Source organism: Gopherus evgoodei, unplaced genomic scaffold (genome assembly GCF_007399415.2).
Source record: "Gopherus evgoodei ecotype Sinaloan lineage unplaced genomic scaffold, rGopEvg1_v1.p scaffold_47_arrow_ctg1, whole genome shotgun sequence".
NCBI classification, from domain to species: domain Eukaryota; kingdom Metazoa; phylum Chordata; order Testudines; family Testudinidae; genus Gopherus; species Gopherus evgoodei.
The window spans coordinates 1,508,512-1,522,018 of record NW_022060068.1 but is presented as its reverse complement, the minus strand read 5'-3'; the positions used below and the strand labels follow the sequence as shown (position 1 = coordinate 1,522,018).

Genomic DNA, 13,507 nt, shown 5'->3' with positions numbered 1-13,507 from the left:
GCTTCTGGATTCTGTCTATTTCCCAACCGCTGCTACACCATGTCATAACCTTAGTCCCAGATTTGGACCTTAGCGTCCAAAATATGGGGGTTAGCATGAAAACCTCCAAGCTTAGTTACCAGCTTGGACCTGGTACTTGCTGCCGCCACCCAAAAAATTAGAGTGTTTTGGGGCACTCTGGTCCCCCTGAAAAACCTTCCCTGGGGACCCCAAGACCCAAATTCCTTGAGTCTCACAACAAAGGGAAATAATCCTTTTTCCCTTCCCCCCTCCAGGTGCTCCTGGAGAGATACACAGACACAAGCTCTGTGAATCCAAACAGAGTGACTCCCCCTCTCCGTTCCCAGTCCTGGAAACAAAAAGGACTTTCCTATTCCCCCAGAGGGAATGCAAAATCAGGCTAGCCAATTCAACACACACACAGATCTCCCCCCTTATTTCTTCCTCCCACCAATTCCCTGGTGAGTACAGACTCAATTTTCCTGAAATTTCCCAGTAAAGAAAACTTCAACAGGTCTTAAAAGAAAGCTTTATATAAAAAGAAAGAAAAATACATACAAATGGTCTCTCTGTATTAAGGTGACACAATACAGGGTTAATTGCTTAAAAAATATTGAATAAACAGCCTTATTCAAAAAGAATACAAATCAAAGCACTCCAGCACTTATATTCATGCAAATACCAAAGAAAAGAAACCATATAACTTACTATCTGATCTCTTTGTCCTTACACTTAGAAACAGAAGATTAGAAAACAGAACTACTTCTCCAAAGCTCAGAGAAAGCAGGCAGACAGAAAACAAAGACTTAGACACAAACTTCCCTCCACCCAGAGTTGAAAAAATCCGGTTTCCTGATTGGTCCTCTGGTCAGGTGCTTCAGGTGAAAGAGACATTAACCCTTAGCTATCTGTTTATGACAGCCCCACACCAACTCCAGCTGACAGCTGACCCTGCGTAAGTACTGAGTAGGATTTCCAGGCATCTGGTTTTCGACCAGAACACTGGGTTGAAAAGGGACCCTGCTGACTAGGCTGTTAAACATTCGGCTGGCGGTGGAGTGGGGCTAAGGCAGGCTCCCTGTCTGCCCTGGCTCTGCGTGGCTCCCGGAAGCAGCCAGCATGTTCCTGTGGCCCCTAGGCACAGGGGTAGCCAGGGAGGCTCTGCGCACTGCCCCAACCGCGAACACTGGCTCTGCAGCTCCCATTGGCCAGCTGCTTCCAGGAGCCACACAGAGCCAGGGCAGGCAGGGAGCCTACTTTAGCCCCACTGTACCGCTGACTGGGAGCTTGTAACAATGCTGGTTCTGGTGGGACCCCACTGAGAGTGCCAATTCAGGACCAATCGCTTAAACAGGGCAGTTACAGCCCAAGGCCGGGCGTTTTCCACCTCTAAGGCAAACCAAACCAGGCAGCCAGAGAGAACTTCGGTCTCACCCCACTGGCTAACCACAAGTCACACAAGCAATTCCCTTAGACACTCCAGCTTTCCAGTATCACCACCAGTGCCACTTGTCCTGGGGATGAATGGTTATGAAAACAAATACCCCAATAAGAGAAAAAAGGTTCTCCTGATCCCAAAGGACCAAGCCCCAGAGCCATATACAAGTCAGATCTTACCCACAAATCACGCTGTTGCCAATCCTTTAGAATCTAGAGATTTATTCATAAAAGGAAAAAGATAGAGATGAGAGCTAGAATTGGTTACATGGAATCAATTACATACAGTGATGGCAAAGTTCTTAGTTCAGGCTTGTAGCAGTGATGGAGTAAACTGCAGGTTCGAATCAAGTCTCTGGAACATCCCCCGCTGGGATGGATCATTCAGTCCTTTGTTCAGAGCTTCAGTTTGTAGCAAAGTCCCTCCAGAGGTAAGAATCAGGATTGAAGACAAGATGGAGATGAGACATCAGCCTTTTATAGGCTTTTCCAGGTGTAAGAACACTTCTTTGTTCCTGCTGTGGAAAATTACAGCAGAATGGAGTCTGGAGTCACATGGGCAAGTCCCTGCACTTTGCTGAGTTACAAGGCGTATCTGCCTCCTCTCAATGGGTCAGTTGTGTAGCTGATGGTTCTTAATGGGCCATCAAGCAGGCTAGGCAGAGCTAACACCAACTTATCTGGGGTGTCACCCAGAAGCACAACACAAGTTTGAAATACAGAGAGGATAGAGCCAATAGTCATAACTTCAACTACAAAATTGATACACACATACAGACAGCATAACTGTAACCAGCAAACCAGAGCCTGGTCTTAGACACCTCATTTGACCCCCTTTATACAAGATTTGGTGCCACTACAGCACTTTGGTTGCAACCATGTTCTATGTGCTCCCAGTTCAAATCAATAACTTGACAGAGCCGCCTGAGATAAGCACCACATAGCTGGAGCCTGCACTCTGAACCCCCTTCCACACCCTAACTCCCTTCCAGAGTCCACACCCCAAGCCTCTGCCCCAGCCCTGAGCCCCCTCCCGCATCCAAACTCCCTCCTGGAGCCCGCACCCCCTCCCACACCTCAACCCCCTGCAATGAGCCTGCTTCCACACTCTGAACCCCTCGGCTCCAGCCCAGAGCCCCCTCCTGCACCCCAAACCTCTCATCCCCAGCCCCACCACAGAGCCTGCACCCCAACCCCCTGCCCCAGCCCACTGAAAGTGAGTGAGGGTGGGGGAGAGTGAGCAACGGAAGGGGGATGGAGTGAGTGGGGGCAGGGGCGGGGCCTTGGAGAAGCAATGGGGGTGGGGCCTCGAAGAAGGGGCAGGGGATGGACCAAGGGTGTTGGGCTTTGTGTGATTAGAAAGTTGGCAGCCCCTGAGCCCCTCCTCCACAGGGTGAGCTACTGCCTCAGCGGCTCCTGGTTGAAGATCTCTGCTTGCCCCTTCCCGAGCGCCTGGGGGGGGAAGAGTGCCAGTGGGAGCTGGCAGCAGCTCGTTGGCGCAGGCGGTGTTCGGCGGTGGGGTTAATCGAGAAGCAAGAAACCCACGAGTGGGAGCCGAGGCAAAACATACTGGGGGTGGCTCCAGGTCTCAGTATCGCCCTGGTGGTCCTGCCCATGTGCTCCCCCATCCGCCACCCCAACTTTCCAATGGCAGAAAACCGAAGAACCTTGCCCTGCCCACTCCTCTCCCGGGAGGGGACTGAGCTGCTGCCTGCAGAGCCGGGCTGGGAGGAGCTGCCAACAGGGCACAGCAGGGGTTGGTTCCCAGAACGAGGGGCCAGGGCTGGGGCAATCAGGGCTCAGTGCTGGAGGGACAGGATCCCACCTCTGGGAGCCAGGTCCAGAAGCCAGCCACTGCTGCTGCTCTTCCTACCCCCCGGCAGAGGCTGGTTACTGCTGCCAGCTTCCCTTTTCAATGAGACGTGTAGTCAAAAACCAGACACCTGGCAACCTGAACCTGGCCCCACTCTTAAAGGGGGGCAGGGAAGGCTTTGCCAGGAACCTGTATCTGCCCTGCCAGAGGGTGAGGGTCCTAGGGGCCAGGGGTGTTGCTCAGAGCTGTGCTCCAGCAAAGGGGATAGAGCTGTGCCCACCATCAGCCCTGTGCTACGGGGACTAGCCCTGGCCGTGGGGTGAGAGGTGCAGCGCTCGCCTGTCCTGAGCCCCCGGCCATGGCAGCATTACCCCTGCCCTCCTCCCCCACAGCGTAATCTCTGCTGCTTGGTGGGGCTGGTACAGCCTGGCTGGGCAGAGGACTGTGGAGCCAGCCAGGGAAACCCCAGGAAATAACTGGGCAGCCAGGAGCCAGCGAGTCTCTCTGCCCAGCCCTGCCCCGGGGCTGCACTCGCCAGCCAGCGGGGGCTGCGGTGGTGCCATCCCCAGCATGCAGCAGGCTGGAGCTTGGTTCCCAGGAGCCACAACCCCATCCTCGCTCTGAGCCCAGACCGGAGGAGCCCTCCCTGGGACAAGCCTGCTCTGGGCACCCCCCGGCCCCTGCACAGGGGAGCTGTGTCTGCCTGGGCCCCTCACCATGCCCCGGAGGTTGTCCTGGGGACCCTAGGAGGCTCCCATGGCAGCAGGGGAATGAGGGAGCCTGGTCCCGGTGCTGGGCCGGGTCACGGGAGATGCAGAAAACTCCCAGCAAGGGGCTGCAGCTGCCCCCACCCCCATCTGTGTCTGGTTGGGGCTGGGGCTGGCCCCGGCTGCATGGGGGTCAGCGCTGGGAGGAGCTGGAGCTGGCCAGATGTGCGTGTTTTGGGGACAATTTGTGCTGCATTTGCTTCCAGTCTGGTTCCAGTGATGGGGGTGGTGTCTCCCCGGCTGGGGCTGCAGGATCATCACCACCCAGCCAGCTGAGAGCAGGGCACTGAGCCGGGGAGGAGCCGGGCTGAGGGGAAGCAGTTCTTCTTGGGCCAAGCCAGCTGCTCTGTGGGGCCTGGTGCAGGAATTCCACAAGGCAGTTTCATTAAACTGAGGTGGCACAGCCAGACCCCCGTCCATCACAGTCCCATTCCCGGCTCAGCCTGCCCTTAGTGCCTGGGGGTCGGGCAGACCTGCAGGCTCTATGGACAGGGAGAGATGGGTGGGATTCCTGGGAGTGCGGCATGGGGAGATTGGCTCTGAGGCTGCGGGACATGCAGCCCTGGGGTGAGGTGACACCACTTCCTCAGGTATCAGCCCTACCCACCCAGCTTTGGCTGGGTCGGTTCCCCACGGGCAGGGCCAGACATCCAGCCCAGGCAGGGAGCAGGAGTCTCGAAGCTGGGTGGTTGCCCAGGCCCCGGTGCAGAATCTGATTTCCCAGGGGCTGGACCAGGGAGAGCCATGGAGTGAGCAGTGCTGGGGGAGGAGGGGGGGTGTATCTAGCCGTCAAGCTGGCGGTGGGGTTTATTGCACGCTCACCCTGATGAACAGTGGGACTGGTATTTGCTTTGCAGCTCATGTCCCCTTCGCCCTGCCGGGAGCCACGGTGACCATCACGCTGCCGGAGAATGAGAACTCCCAGCTGGCCACGGTGGGGCAGGGTGGGTTAGGGCTGCAGCAGAGTGTCACGGACCCACAGGGTCTGCACCCCCAGCTTTGGAACCATCTCCAGTCACTTGTCACTGTGCCAGACCCCCAGGGGGTCTCGCTGGCTCTTCCCCCAGTGTGGGTCATGTCTCCTCACTGGCCCTGTGGACCTGCAGCCCCCCCGCTCCACCCCGTGGGCTCCGGGCAGCGACTCCCATGGACACAGCCAGAGGGAGACTTGTGCAATCTTGAGGAGCAACGCCCCTGTGCCAGTGTCCGCAGGGGTACGCAGCCAGCGTGGGCACAGCTGGGTTGTTAGTACCTGGTGCCTGGCCTAGGGGCCCGTCGGGCAGCCCGGGGCAGTGAAGGGTGAAGCAGGGTCCATCCTGGCCAGCCCCGAGCCCAGCCCGGCTGTGGGGAACCCTCGAGTCCAGTTCTGTTACCCGCACACTCTAGGGCCCCCATCTACCCTTCTGTGGGTCAAAGTGTGACTCAGTTCATTTAGGCAGCCCCACCCTTTCCCAGCTCCTAGGGCTCAGGCAGGGCCGGTGCAAGGATATTTTGCGCCCTAGGCGAAACTTCCATCTTGCGCCCCCCCAAAAATCACCTACATTATACACAATACACGGTCAGGAAATTGTGCCCCAGATTTTTTTTTTTTTTAAATCTGCCATGAGGCTGCATCAACTGTAAACGAAAAAAAATGAAATTTTATTCCTATCAGTCCTTTTTCTTGTTCACTATTACAAGTAAAGGATAGAGAATGCATGTCACTTACTATAATTAACTATTTGAATTTCATCAACTGTTTGACGTAAATATTGATTAAGAGATCAAGATGACTTTCCCTTAAAATTAAGCAATGTTGATTGTAATCAGAAATACACCTTTTTTAGTCACGTATACATCCTTCCTTCATATTAAAATCTGACTGGGAGTGCTGTGGAACCCATTCTGCCTAACTAGCCATGCACCTCCAAATGATTACAAACATCAAATGGTACAAACTCAATGTGAATGAAAAATTCCATTTTCTAACTAAATAGGTCACACACACTCAACTGGTTGCCAAGTGCTCTCTGGGGTGGTATGTTCATCTGCTCTAAATGCCTACTAACTTTCCTGTGACAATAATCTTTGACTTTGATCCAATGAAAGCAGGATGGAAAAGCTCCCCCCTCCCCCAGAAGACCTAAGACATGATGGCTGGATACATAAACAGACACCTGTCCCTCACAGGCACTACCTCATAACATGCCAATTGTGCTCAGGACAGAACATCACAGAGGAATATTATGCATTCAGTGGTCTCTACACTGGCCAAGCAACAGCACGACAACTAACCTAACCAGTCCATCCAACTTTTTTAACTGCTTCTTGGGCGCTGGTGAGGGGTAGCGGTGCCAGACTGAGCCCGGTGATGTGTGCAGTACAAGTCCACACACTGAGGCAAGGTGCTGGGCCTAGAGTCCTGCTGAGACTGCTGTCCTGCACCAAGTGGAGCACAGTCTCCACGAGGAGAGAACTCAAACAAATATCATGCTCCTTCTGCATGATTCCCCCAAGCACTTCTTCAGCCAGCTGCTATGGGGTCACTCACAGGCTTAGGCCTGCCTGTTGCAGGCAAAACACAGCAGCAGGGCTTAAAACTCAGACAGGGCTGCCCAGAGGACTCAGGGGGCCTTGGGCAAAGCAAAATCGGGGGCCCCTTCCATAAAACATTTGCAATACTACAGTAACATGTATTAGGAAATGTAAAAAATAACTAGTGAAATACATTCAAAAATTAACTTGTAATAATTTGAAAATGAACTAAATACATTATTTAAAAACATTAAAAGCTGTAATGGTCTGTATACATTTGCAATTACATAATGGGCAGATGATGGGTGATTGTGATGGTTGGTACCAATGGGTTGTCGCTGCCTGGGGGTGGTGTTGTTGTTGCCCAGGGCTGGGTGGGGAGCTGGGCTCTGGGTTCAGAGGTGCCCAGCTCACAGGGGCTGGGCTCAGGGATGTGGGGAGATGGGGTCAGGGTGGTGTCCAGATCAGAGGGGCTGGGCTCAGAGCTGGGGGTCAGGGCTGTGGGGGGGATGGGGTCAAGGGGGGTGCCTGGGGGCACTGGGGCAGCTCAGCTCTGCAGGCTGCTGTTCTCTCGAGCAGCCCACATACAAGGGGAGCAGGAGCAGGGACCAGCCAAGGACCAAGGGGCCAGGAGCACAGGCACCTGAGGCCGAGCTGTGGGGAAGCACTTGCTTACCTTGCCCAGCACATGAGCATCAGGATCTTCTTTCTTCCTCCACTCCACCAGACCACCGCTGAGGCTCTTTTCTTCTCCTGCCCCTCACTGGGGCTGATGTGGAGGCTGAGCCAGGGGGCAGCTCCTGCTTTCCTCCAGAAGCCCTTGTGTCGCGCCGTCGCAGGGCTCCTACAATGTGCGCTAAGCAGAGCTGCGCAACTCTGCCCAGCTGCCGCCGCCCCCCCCCCCCCCCCGCAATGAGAAAAATTGCATAGGCTGGAGCCCCTGCTCTGGGAGGGAGAGGGATTCTGATTTCTGAGCCTCTGCTAGCAGCCCAGTGATTCCCCTGGGTCAGCGCGCCGCCAGCAGCCTGAACCTCTGGGCAGTCGCAGTGGAGCCCTGACCCAGGGGACTCCCTGGGCTGCCGGCTGCCACGGTGGCACCCTGACCTGGGGGACCCCCTGGCCTGCCGGCTGCTGCAGCCGCGCCCTGACCCGGGGGACACCCTGGGCTGCCGGCTGCCGCCGGCAGCTCAGACTCCCTCTCTGTCTCAGCAACAGCGGCCGGTCAACCATTTAAAAAAAGATTAGGGGGCGCTTTTTGGCGCCCCCAAATCTCAGCGCCCTAGGCAACCGCCTAGTTCGCCTAAATGGTTGCACCGGCCCTGGGCTCAGGGCATCATTTTCTGCAGGGCCTTTTCCCAGTGAAAGAGCCTCACACAGTAATACCCTGATCCTCTCTTTATTAACAGTGACCAAACCAGCCTGCAGCCGCTGAGCCTACAGTGCTCACTGCTCCCAGGAACGCAGAGGAGCTTCTCTTGATGGCCAGTCAGGATATCCAGCGTCTGCACGGTGTCATTGGCAGGGTGTTGAGGTCTGGCCGCTCTGATCTTCAGGGCTGGGGCCTGGAGCTGGTTCCCAAGAGCTTCCTTTTAGATCCCAGCTGATACAGTGACACTTGAGTCCTGCTTAGCTGCCCCTTAACCAGCCATTTCCCTAAATGATTCCTGACCAATTCTGTAACCAGTCCTGACATATTGTCAAACGATCCATTAGCCAATCATACGCAGCACCTTCATTGATTTACACCTAGCAAAATTAGTTATGTAACAGACACACTCACAAACCAGACAGAGACCAGACGGATAAACCGTAGAGAAATGGGGACCATAAAGACAAAATGATAATAAAGTAGGGATTTCACAGCCACAGCTGCTGCTGAGTGATTTCCTGCCAGACAGATTCAATCAGACCTGGGTTTCTTTAGCCACTGAAGCGGTCTCTCTCTCTGGTGGCGGCGGGTGCTGTGAGGACGGGATGTCTGCTGTGACACGGCTTTAATGCAGTTTAGGTGGCGTGTGGGGCTGTGAGTGATTCATGGTGCTGCTGCCCTAGTGTGGCTGCAGAAAAAGGCCTCAGACCTTACAGTTCTGTCTGTCCGGCCATCTGCTCTTTTGTCAGATTCCTAGGTGAGCCCCGACTGCTTCCAGCAGCCCCCACTTAACCCCCACCTCACCCCTCCCAGTCCTTTGTTCCCGAGTGGGGGAGATGCAGCTCCATCCCGCAGCAGAGCAGGGCAGTAGGTGGGTCCCGATCAATGGTTGCTGGGTGTGAAAGTCCCATTGTCTCCTCAAGAGCTCCATCGATGAGGGACCTAAGGTCCCAGGCAGGTAGGCACCGTTCCCACTTGTGTCTCAGCCTGCCCCAAGAGCGGACAGACCTTTCCCACCCTGTGACGGTGCTGCCCGGGAGAGCCAGCTGAGGTCACTCAATCAGAGTGAACTGCAAACAAAACAGGGCAGACAAACCCCAAATGCTGGTGGTTATTCCAATACTTAGATTTACCAACCAGCACAAAACAGCTTCTGTAGCACCTCACTGGTCACTTAGAAGTTTAAACCAGGCAGTTCCCTTAAAGTGCCCAGCCTCCGCCCTCCGTCCAGACACACCTGTCAGATATGATGATGATTCCTGAAAATCTTATCTCATCATATAAAAGAAAAGGTTCTTCCAATCCCAAAGGATCAGCCACAGACCCAGGTCCAATTATAACTTAGATCTTACCCAAAATACACGCTACAGCCAATTCTTATTAACAAAGCTAAAATTTATTTAAAAATAAAAGAGAGAGAGTTGGTTAAAAGATCAATATACAGACAGACTTGAATTCAATTCTTGAGGTTCAGATGCACAGCAGACATGAGCTTGTAGCTGCCAAAAGTCCTTTTAGAAATAGTTCATAGGTTATAGTCCAATTTCCATATTCAGGGTGGCTCCAGTCAGTGACTGGGGATCTCAATCCTTGTGGCTTAAGATTTCCCCCTCTTGAAACCCAAAGCAGATCTGAGATGAAGAAGGATCGTGTCCCAGGTTCTTATACATTTCCAGCAGCCTTTCGGCCTGAGAAAACAAGAGGCTTAACTCCTTCTCCCAAACATCCTGGCAGTTAGCACAGAGTAATTTATCCATTAAACAGTTCAGATACAGGTTACCACAACCTTCAAAGAGACACATAGACACTCATACTATTTCACTCAAGTATCATCTTAAATGCTAATATTCCTTTTTTGATCTTTGAATTAAAACTATAGCAATAGACCAGACTTGTTTGCTTATATTACAAGCCCTGAGCAAACACCTCCCCCTCTACCTCTAACACTGCAGACTTGCATTTCAAAGCTCTGTTCACTTACATATCTTGCTAACCAGTCCTTAAGGTTCACCCACGGGTCAGGTCAGTCGGTGAGATGAGTTAATTAACTCTTTCTGGCCCCGTCACCTTTCAGTGAGATATTATATTATACTTATAACGTCACAGAGCCCTGTGTAACCAGCCCCATCCCCCACCCCAGGGGGCAGATCTCAGCGTTGGGGTGGAGCCCTGTGTAACCAGCCCCCCACCCCAGGGGCAGATCTCAGCCCTGGGGGGGAGCTCTGTGTAACCAGCTCCCCACCCCACCCCAGGGGGCAGATCTCAGCGCTGGGTGAGCCTCTGTCGGCAGCCTGGCCTGCACGGGACCAGCTGTTCTGTTGCTGCTCAGCTCCGGGCAGCCCCTGGTGCGGGTGCGGGCCCAGCTCCCAGCTCCCCGCTGTGCTTTGCACTTTGTCCTCCCTTGGCCAGAGCTGCTGAGTGGGGGTAGCCTGGGGGGGCAGAGCTGCCTGGGCCAGGCCCTGCCTGGGTTGATGAGCACCAGCTGGGCACTCAGAGCCAGCCGCACAGGGGCTCCCTCAGTGGCTGCCTGGACCCTTGACAGCTGCCCCCACCCAGGAATCATTAACAAGCCCCTGGATCTCTCTTAACCCAGCGCAGGGGGGGCCTGGCTCCCCTCTCTGCTCTGTGGAGGCTGAGAGCAGCTGGGGCCCAGGCCTGGCAGGATGGGGAGGGGCTGCCCATTTCTCCTCCTCGGGCTCCTGCTGCAGCTCCAGGCTCCCTGTGCCGGGCAGGCTGGGGGGGCAGGTGAGTTCCCGGCTGTCCCTGGCCCACGCTCCCAGCCACTGCTCTGGGCTCTCCCCTGCCCCGCCTAGGAGCAAACAAAGGGGGAAATGCAGATGTCCCCTGGCCTGGCCCGGCCTGGGAGGTGTCTGCAGCTCAGCCCAGGGCAGCCCCAGCAGAGGTGCTGTCTGTAGCAAAGGGGGGCTCTGCCCCTCCCCCAACTGGCTCCAGCGCTGCTGGGTGGTGACCTTGCTGGAGTGGTGCCAGGTGGAGGTGGGCACTGCCCTGATGCTCTGTACCAGGCTGAGCCGGGGGCTCCTCTCTTAGCCACACAGCGGTAGAAGCCCAGCTGCACGCCGGGAAGATGAGGCACCAGGGGCCAGCACTGCCAGGGACATGCCCAGGGACTCCTGCACCTGGCCAGCTGAGGCCCCCCCCCCAATCGCGCCAATGGGGGTGACCCTTTGGCTGCCCAACCTCCTTGTATTCCAGGATCCAGCGCACCCCCCTGGTCAGCAGCATCTAGCCCCACACCTCAGACCTGGGCTAAGAGCACTGAGACGCCCGCAGGGACTGGCACCCCCACCGTGGGGGCCACAGCACCAGGTATGGCCCAACTCCACTGCAGGGCCCGGTTTGGCCCTGGCCCCTCGATCACTCTTCCAGCCCAGCCCTGCCCTGCCGGTGCCCCTCAACCCGCCGCCGCAGCCCCCTGCCCGTCCAGTCCAGCCCTGCCCTGCCCTGCCCTGCCGGTGCCTCCCAACCCGGTGCCCCTCAACCCTGCGCCACAGCCCCCTGCCCGTCCAACACTGCCCTGCCGGTGCCCCTCAACCCTGCGCCGCAGCCCCCTGCCCGTCCAGCCCTGCCCTGCCCTGCCGGTGCCCCTCAACCCGGCGCCGCAGCCCCCTGCCCTGCCCTGCCGGTGCCCCTCAACCCGGCGCCGCAGCCCCCTGCCCTGCCCTGTCGGTGCCCCTCAACCCTGTGCCGCATCCCCCTGCCCGTGCAGCCCCCTGCCCGCCCTGCCGGTGCCCCTCAACCCGGCGCCGCAGCCCCCTGCCCGTCCAGCCCAGTCCCGCCCTGCCGGTGCCCCCAACCTTGCGCCGCAGCCCCCTGCCCTCCCTGCCGGTGCCCCTCACTCCTGACCCGCAGCCCCTACTATGCCAGTGCTGTGTTGTTCCACCTGCCCTGGGTACCTGCTGTCCAGGCTCCTCCCGGGTCTGAGTGTCAGCTCAGGTTTGTTCACTCTTGGGGTGGGGGGCTGTTCCCCCAGATGAGCCCAGCTGTGGCAGTGGGCAGCCCTGCCCCCCTTGGAGCACCTGCGTGTCCTGGGCTGGGCACTTCTCCTGCCGCTGCGTCCTGGGCTTCTATCTCAGCCGGACCATGGGCTGTGTGCCAGGTAAGGGGGTGCTCCCCTGGGCCTGGGGGGAGGGTCCCATGCCTCTGCCCCCTGCCATTGCTGCATGGGGCTACCTGCCGTGTTACACCGAGTGGGTGCCCCTATGGGCTCTGTCTCCCTTTACTTTGCCCCCAGATCTGCCTGGCCCTGGTGATGCCCAGTGTGGGGAAGGGGCCCAGGGCTGGCGCTGGCTCCCTGTGTCCTTCTCACCCCATAGCCAGGATGCTCCCGCTGGGGCCCTGCTCTTCGTTCTGCCTGTGACTCCCCCATGTCCTGCTCTGACCCCCATGGTGCACCTACTGGCAGAGGGGGGCTCTGGAACAAGGGAGCAGCTGCCTGACCAGAGCCCTGTGGGCTGGGCTGGGGCAGTGGGGGGTGGCTGGGCTGAAGGGGGGAGCATATAGTGTGGGGGGGAAGGGAGGGGCTCTGTTCAGGGCAGGGAGGGAGTCTGGCTGGGGGTCCCCTGTGGGCAGCCTCTGGCCCTGCTGGCTCTGAGACCACTTGTCCCGTCTCCCCCCTGCCTCCTGCATGTTTGAAGCCAGGACGTTCCCAGGGCGCCTCTCCCTGCGGGCCACCGGCCCAGCACCCCCAAGCCCGCTGCCACCTGCCGACCTGCGCAGGGTCGTCACCCAGCTGGAGAGCCTGGTAAGGGGGGGGGGGGAGTCTGACTGACACACCCGATGGTGGGCAGTGGGTGCTGGGAGTGAGGCCCTGCTGATGCCCTGGGGGGGTGGGCTGGGGTGGGAAGGGTAACTCCTTGGGGAACAGCTAGTACCCCCTCCCCTCAGCCTGACCAAACTGCATCACAACCCCCTGCCCAACTCTAGAGCCCTCACACACCCCCTGCACCCCAACCTCAGAACCCTTACCCCCTCCTGCACTTGGAACTCATCCCTGGCCCCACCCCGGAGCCCTCACCCCCTCCTGCACTTGGAACTCATCCTCTGCCCCACCCTGGAGCCCTCACCCCCTCCTGCACCCCAAACTCATCCCTGGCCTCACCCCGGAGCCCTCACCCCCTCCTGCACCCCAAACTCATCCCCAGCCCCACCCTGGAGCCCTCATACCACTGCACCCCAACTTCAGAGTCCTCACCTCCTCCCTGAACACCCCACCCTGGAGCCCTCACTCCTTCCCACACCCTGAACCCCCCCCAGCCTGGAGCCTTCACCCCCTCTCCCTAGCCCCACCCCGGAGCCCTCACCCCCTCCCACACCCTGAATTCCCTACCCCTCGCCCCCTCCCACACCCCCATCTCTGAGCCAGGGACTGGGGGGGGGGGCGTGGCAGCAACAGAGGGAGGGGGCAGGGCCTCGGGGAAGGGCAAGAGTGTTGGGTTTTGTGCAAGTAGAGAGTTGGCAACCCTCCCCTGAGGGCTCCCCACCCCCCACCTGGGCACCTCTGCCAGGCATGTGCATGGTGGGGTTCCAGGGCAGGGCTGGCCCAGAAGCCCCCTCTCTGCCTGGGGGGGGCCATGCTCTTTGCAGCCC

At 57.6% G+C, this 13,507-nt stretch overlaps 1 protein-coding gene across 3 annotated transcripts in view; it reads left to right on the top strand.

The window, feature by feature from the left end:
- The window catches only part of LOC115642927 (protein HEG-like), a 42,772-nt gene that overhangs the window by 22,363 nt on the left and 6,902 nt on the right, over window positions 1-13,507 (top strand). For all 3 annotated transcript variants that reach the window (XM_030546616.1, XM_030546615.1, XM_030546614.1), the window contains exons 3-5: window positions 11,114-11,227; window positions 11,892-12,017; window positions 12,556-12,662. In XM_030546616.1, coding sequence (XP_030402476.1) covers window positions 11,114-11,227; window positions 11,892-12,017; window positions 12,556-12,662 — 347 coding nt within the window. The remainder of the gene's footprint in view (window positions 1-11,113; window positions 11,228-11,891; window positions 12,018-12,555; window positions 12,663-13,507) is intronic.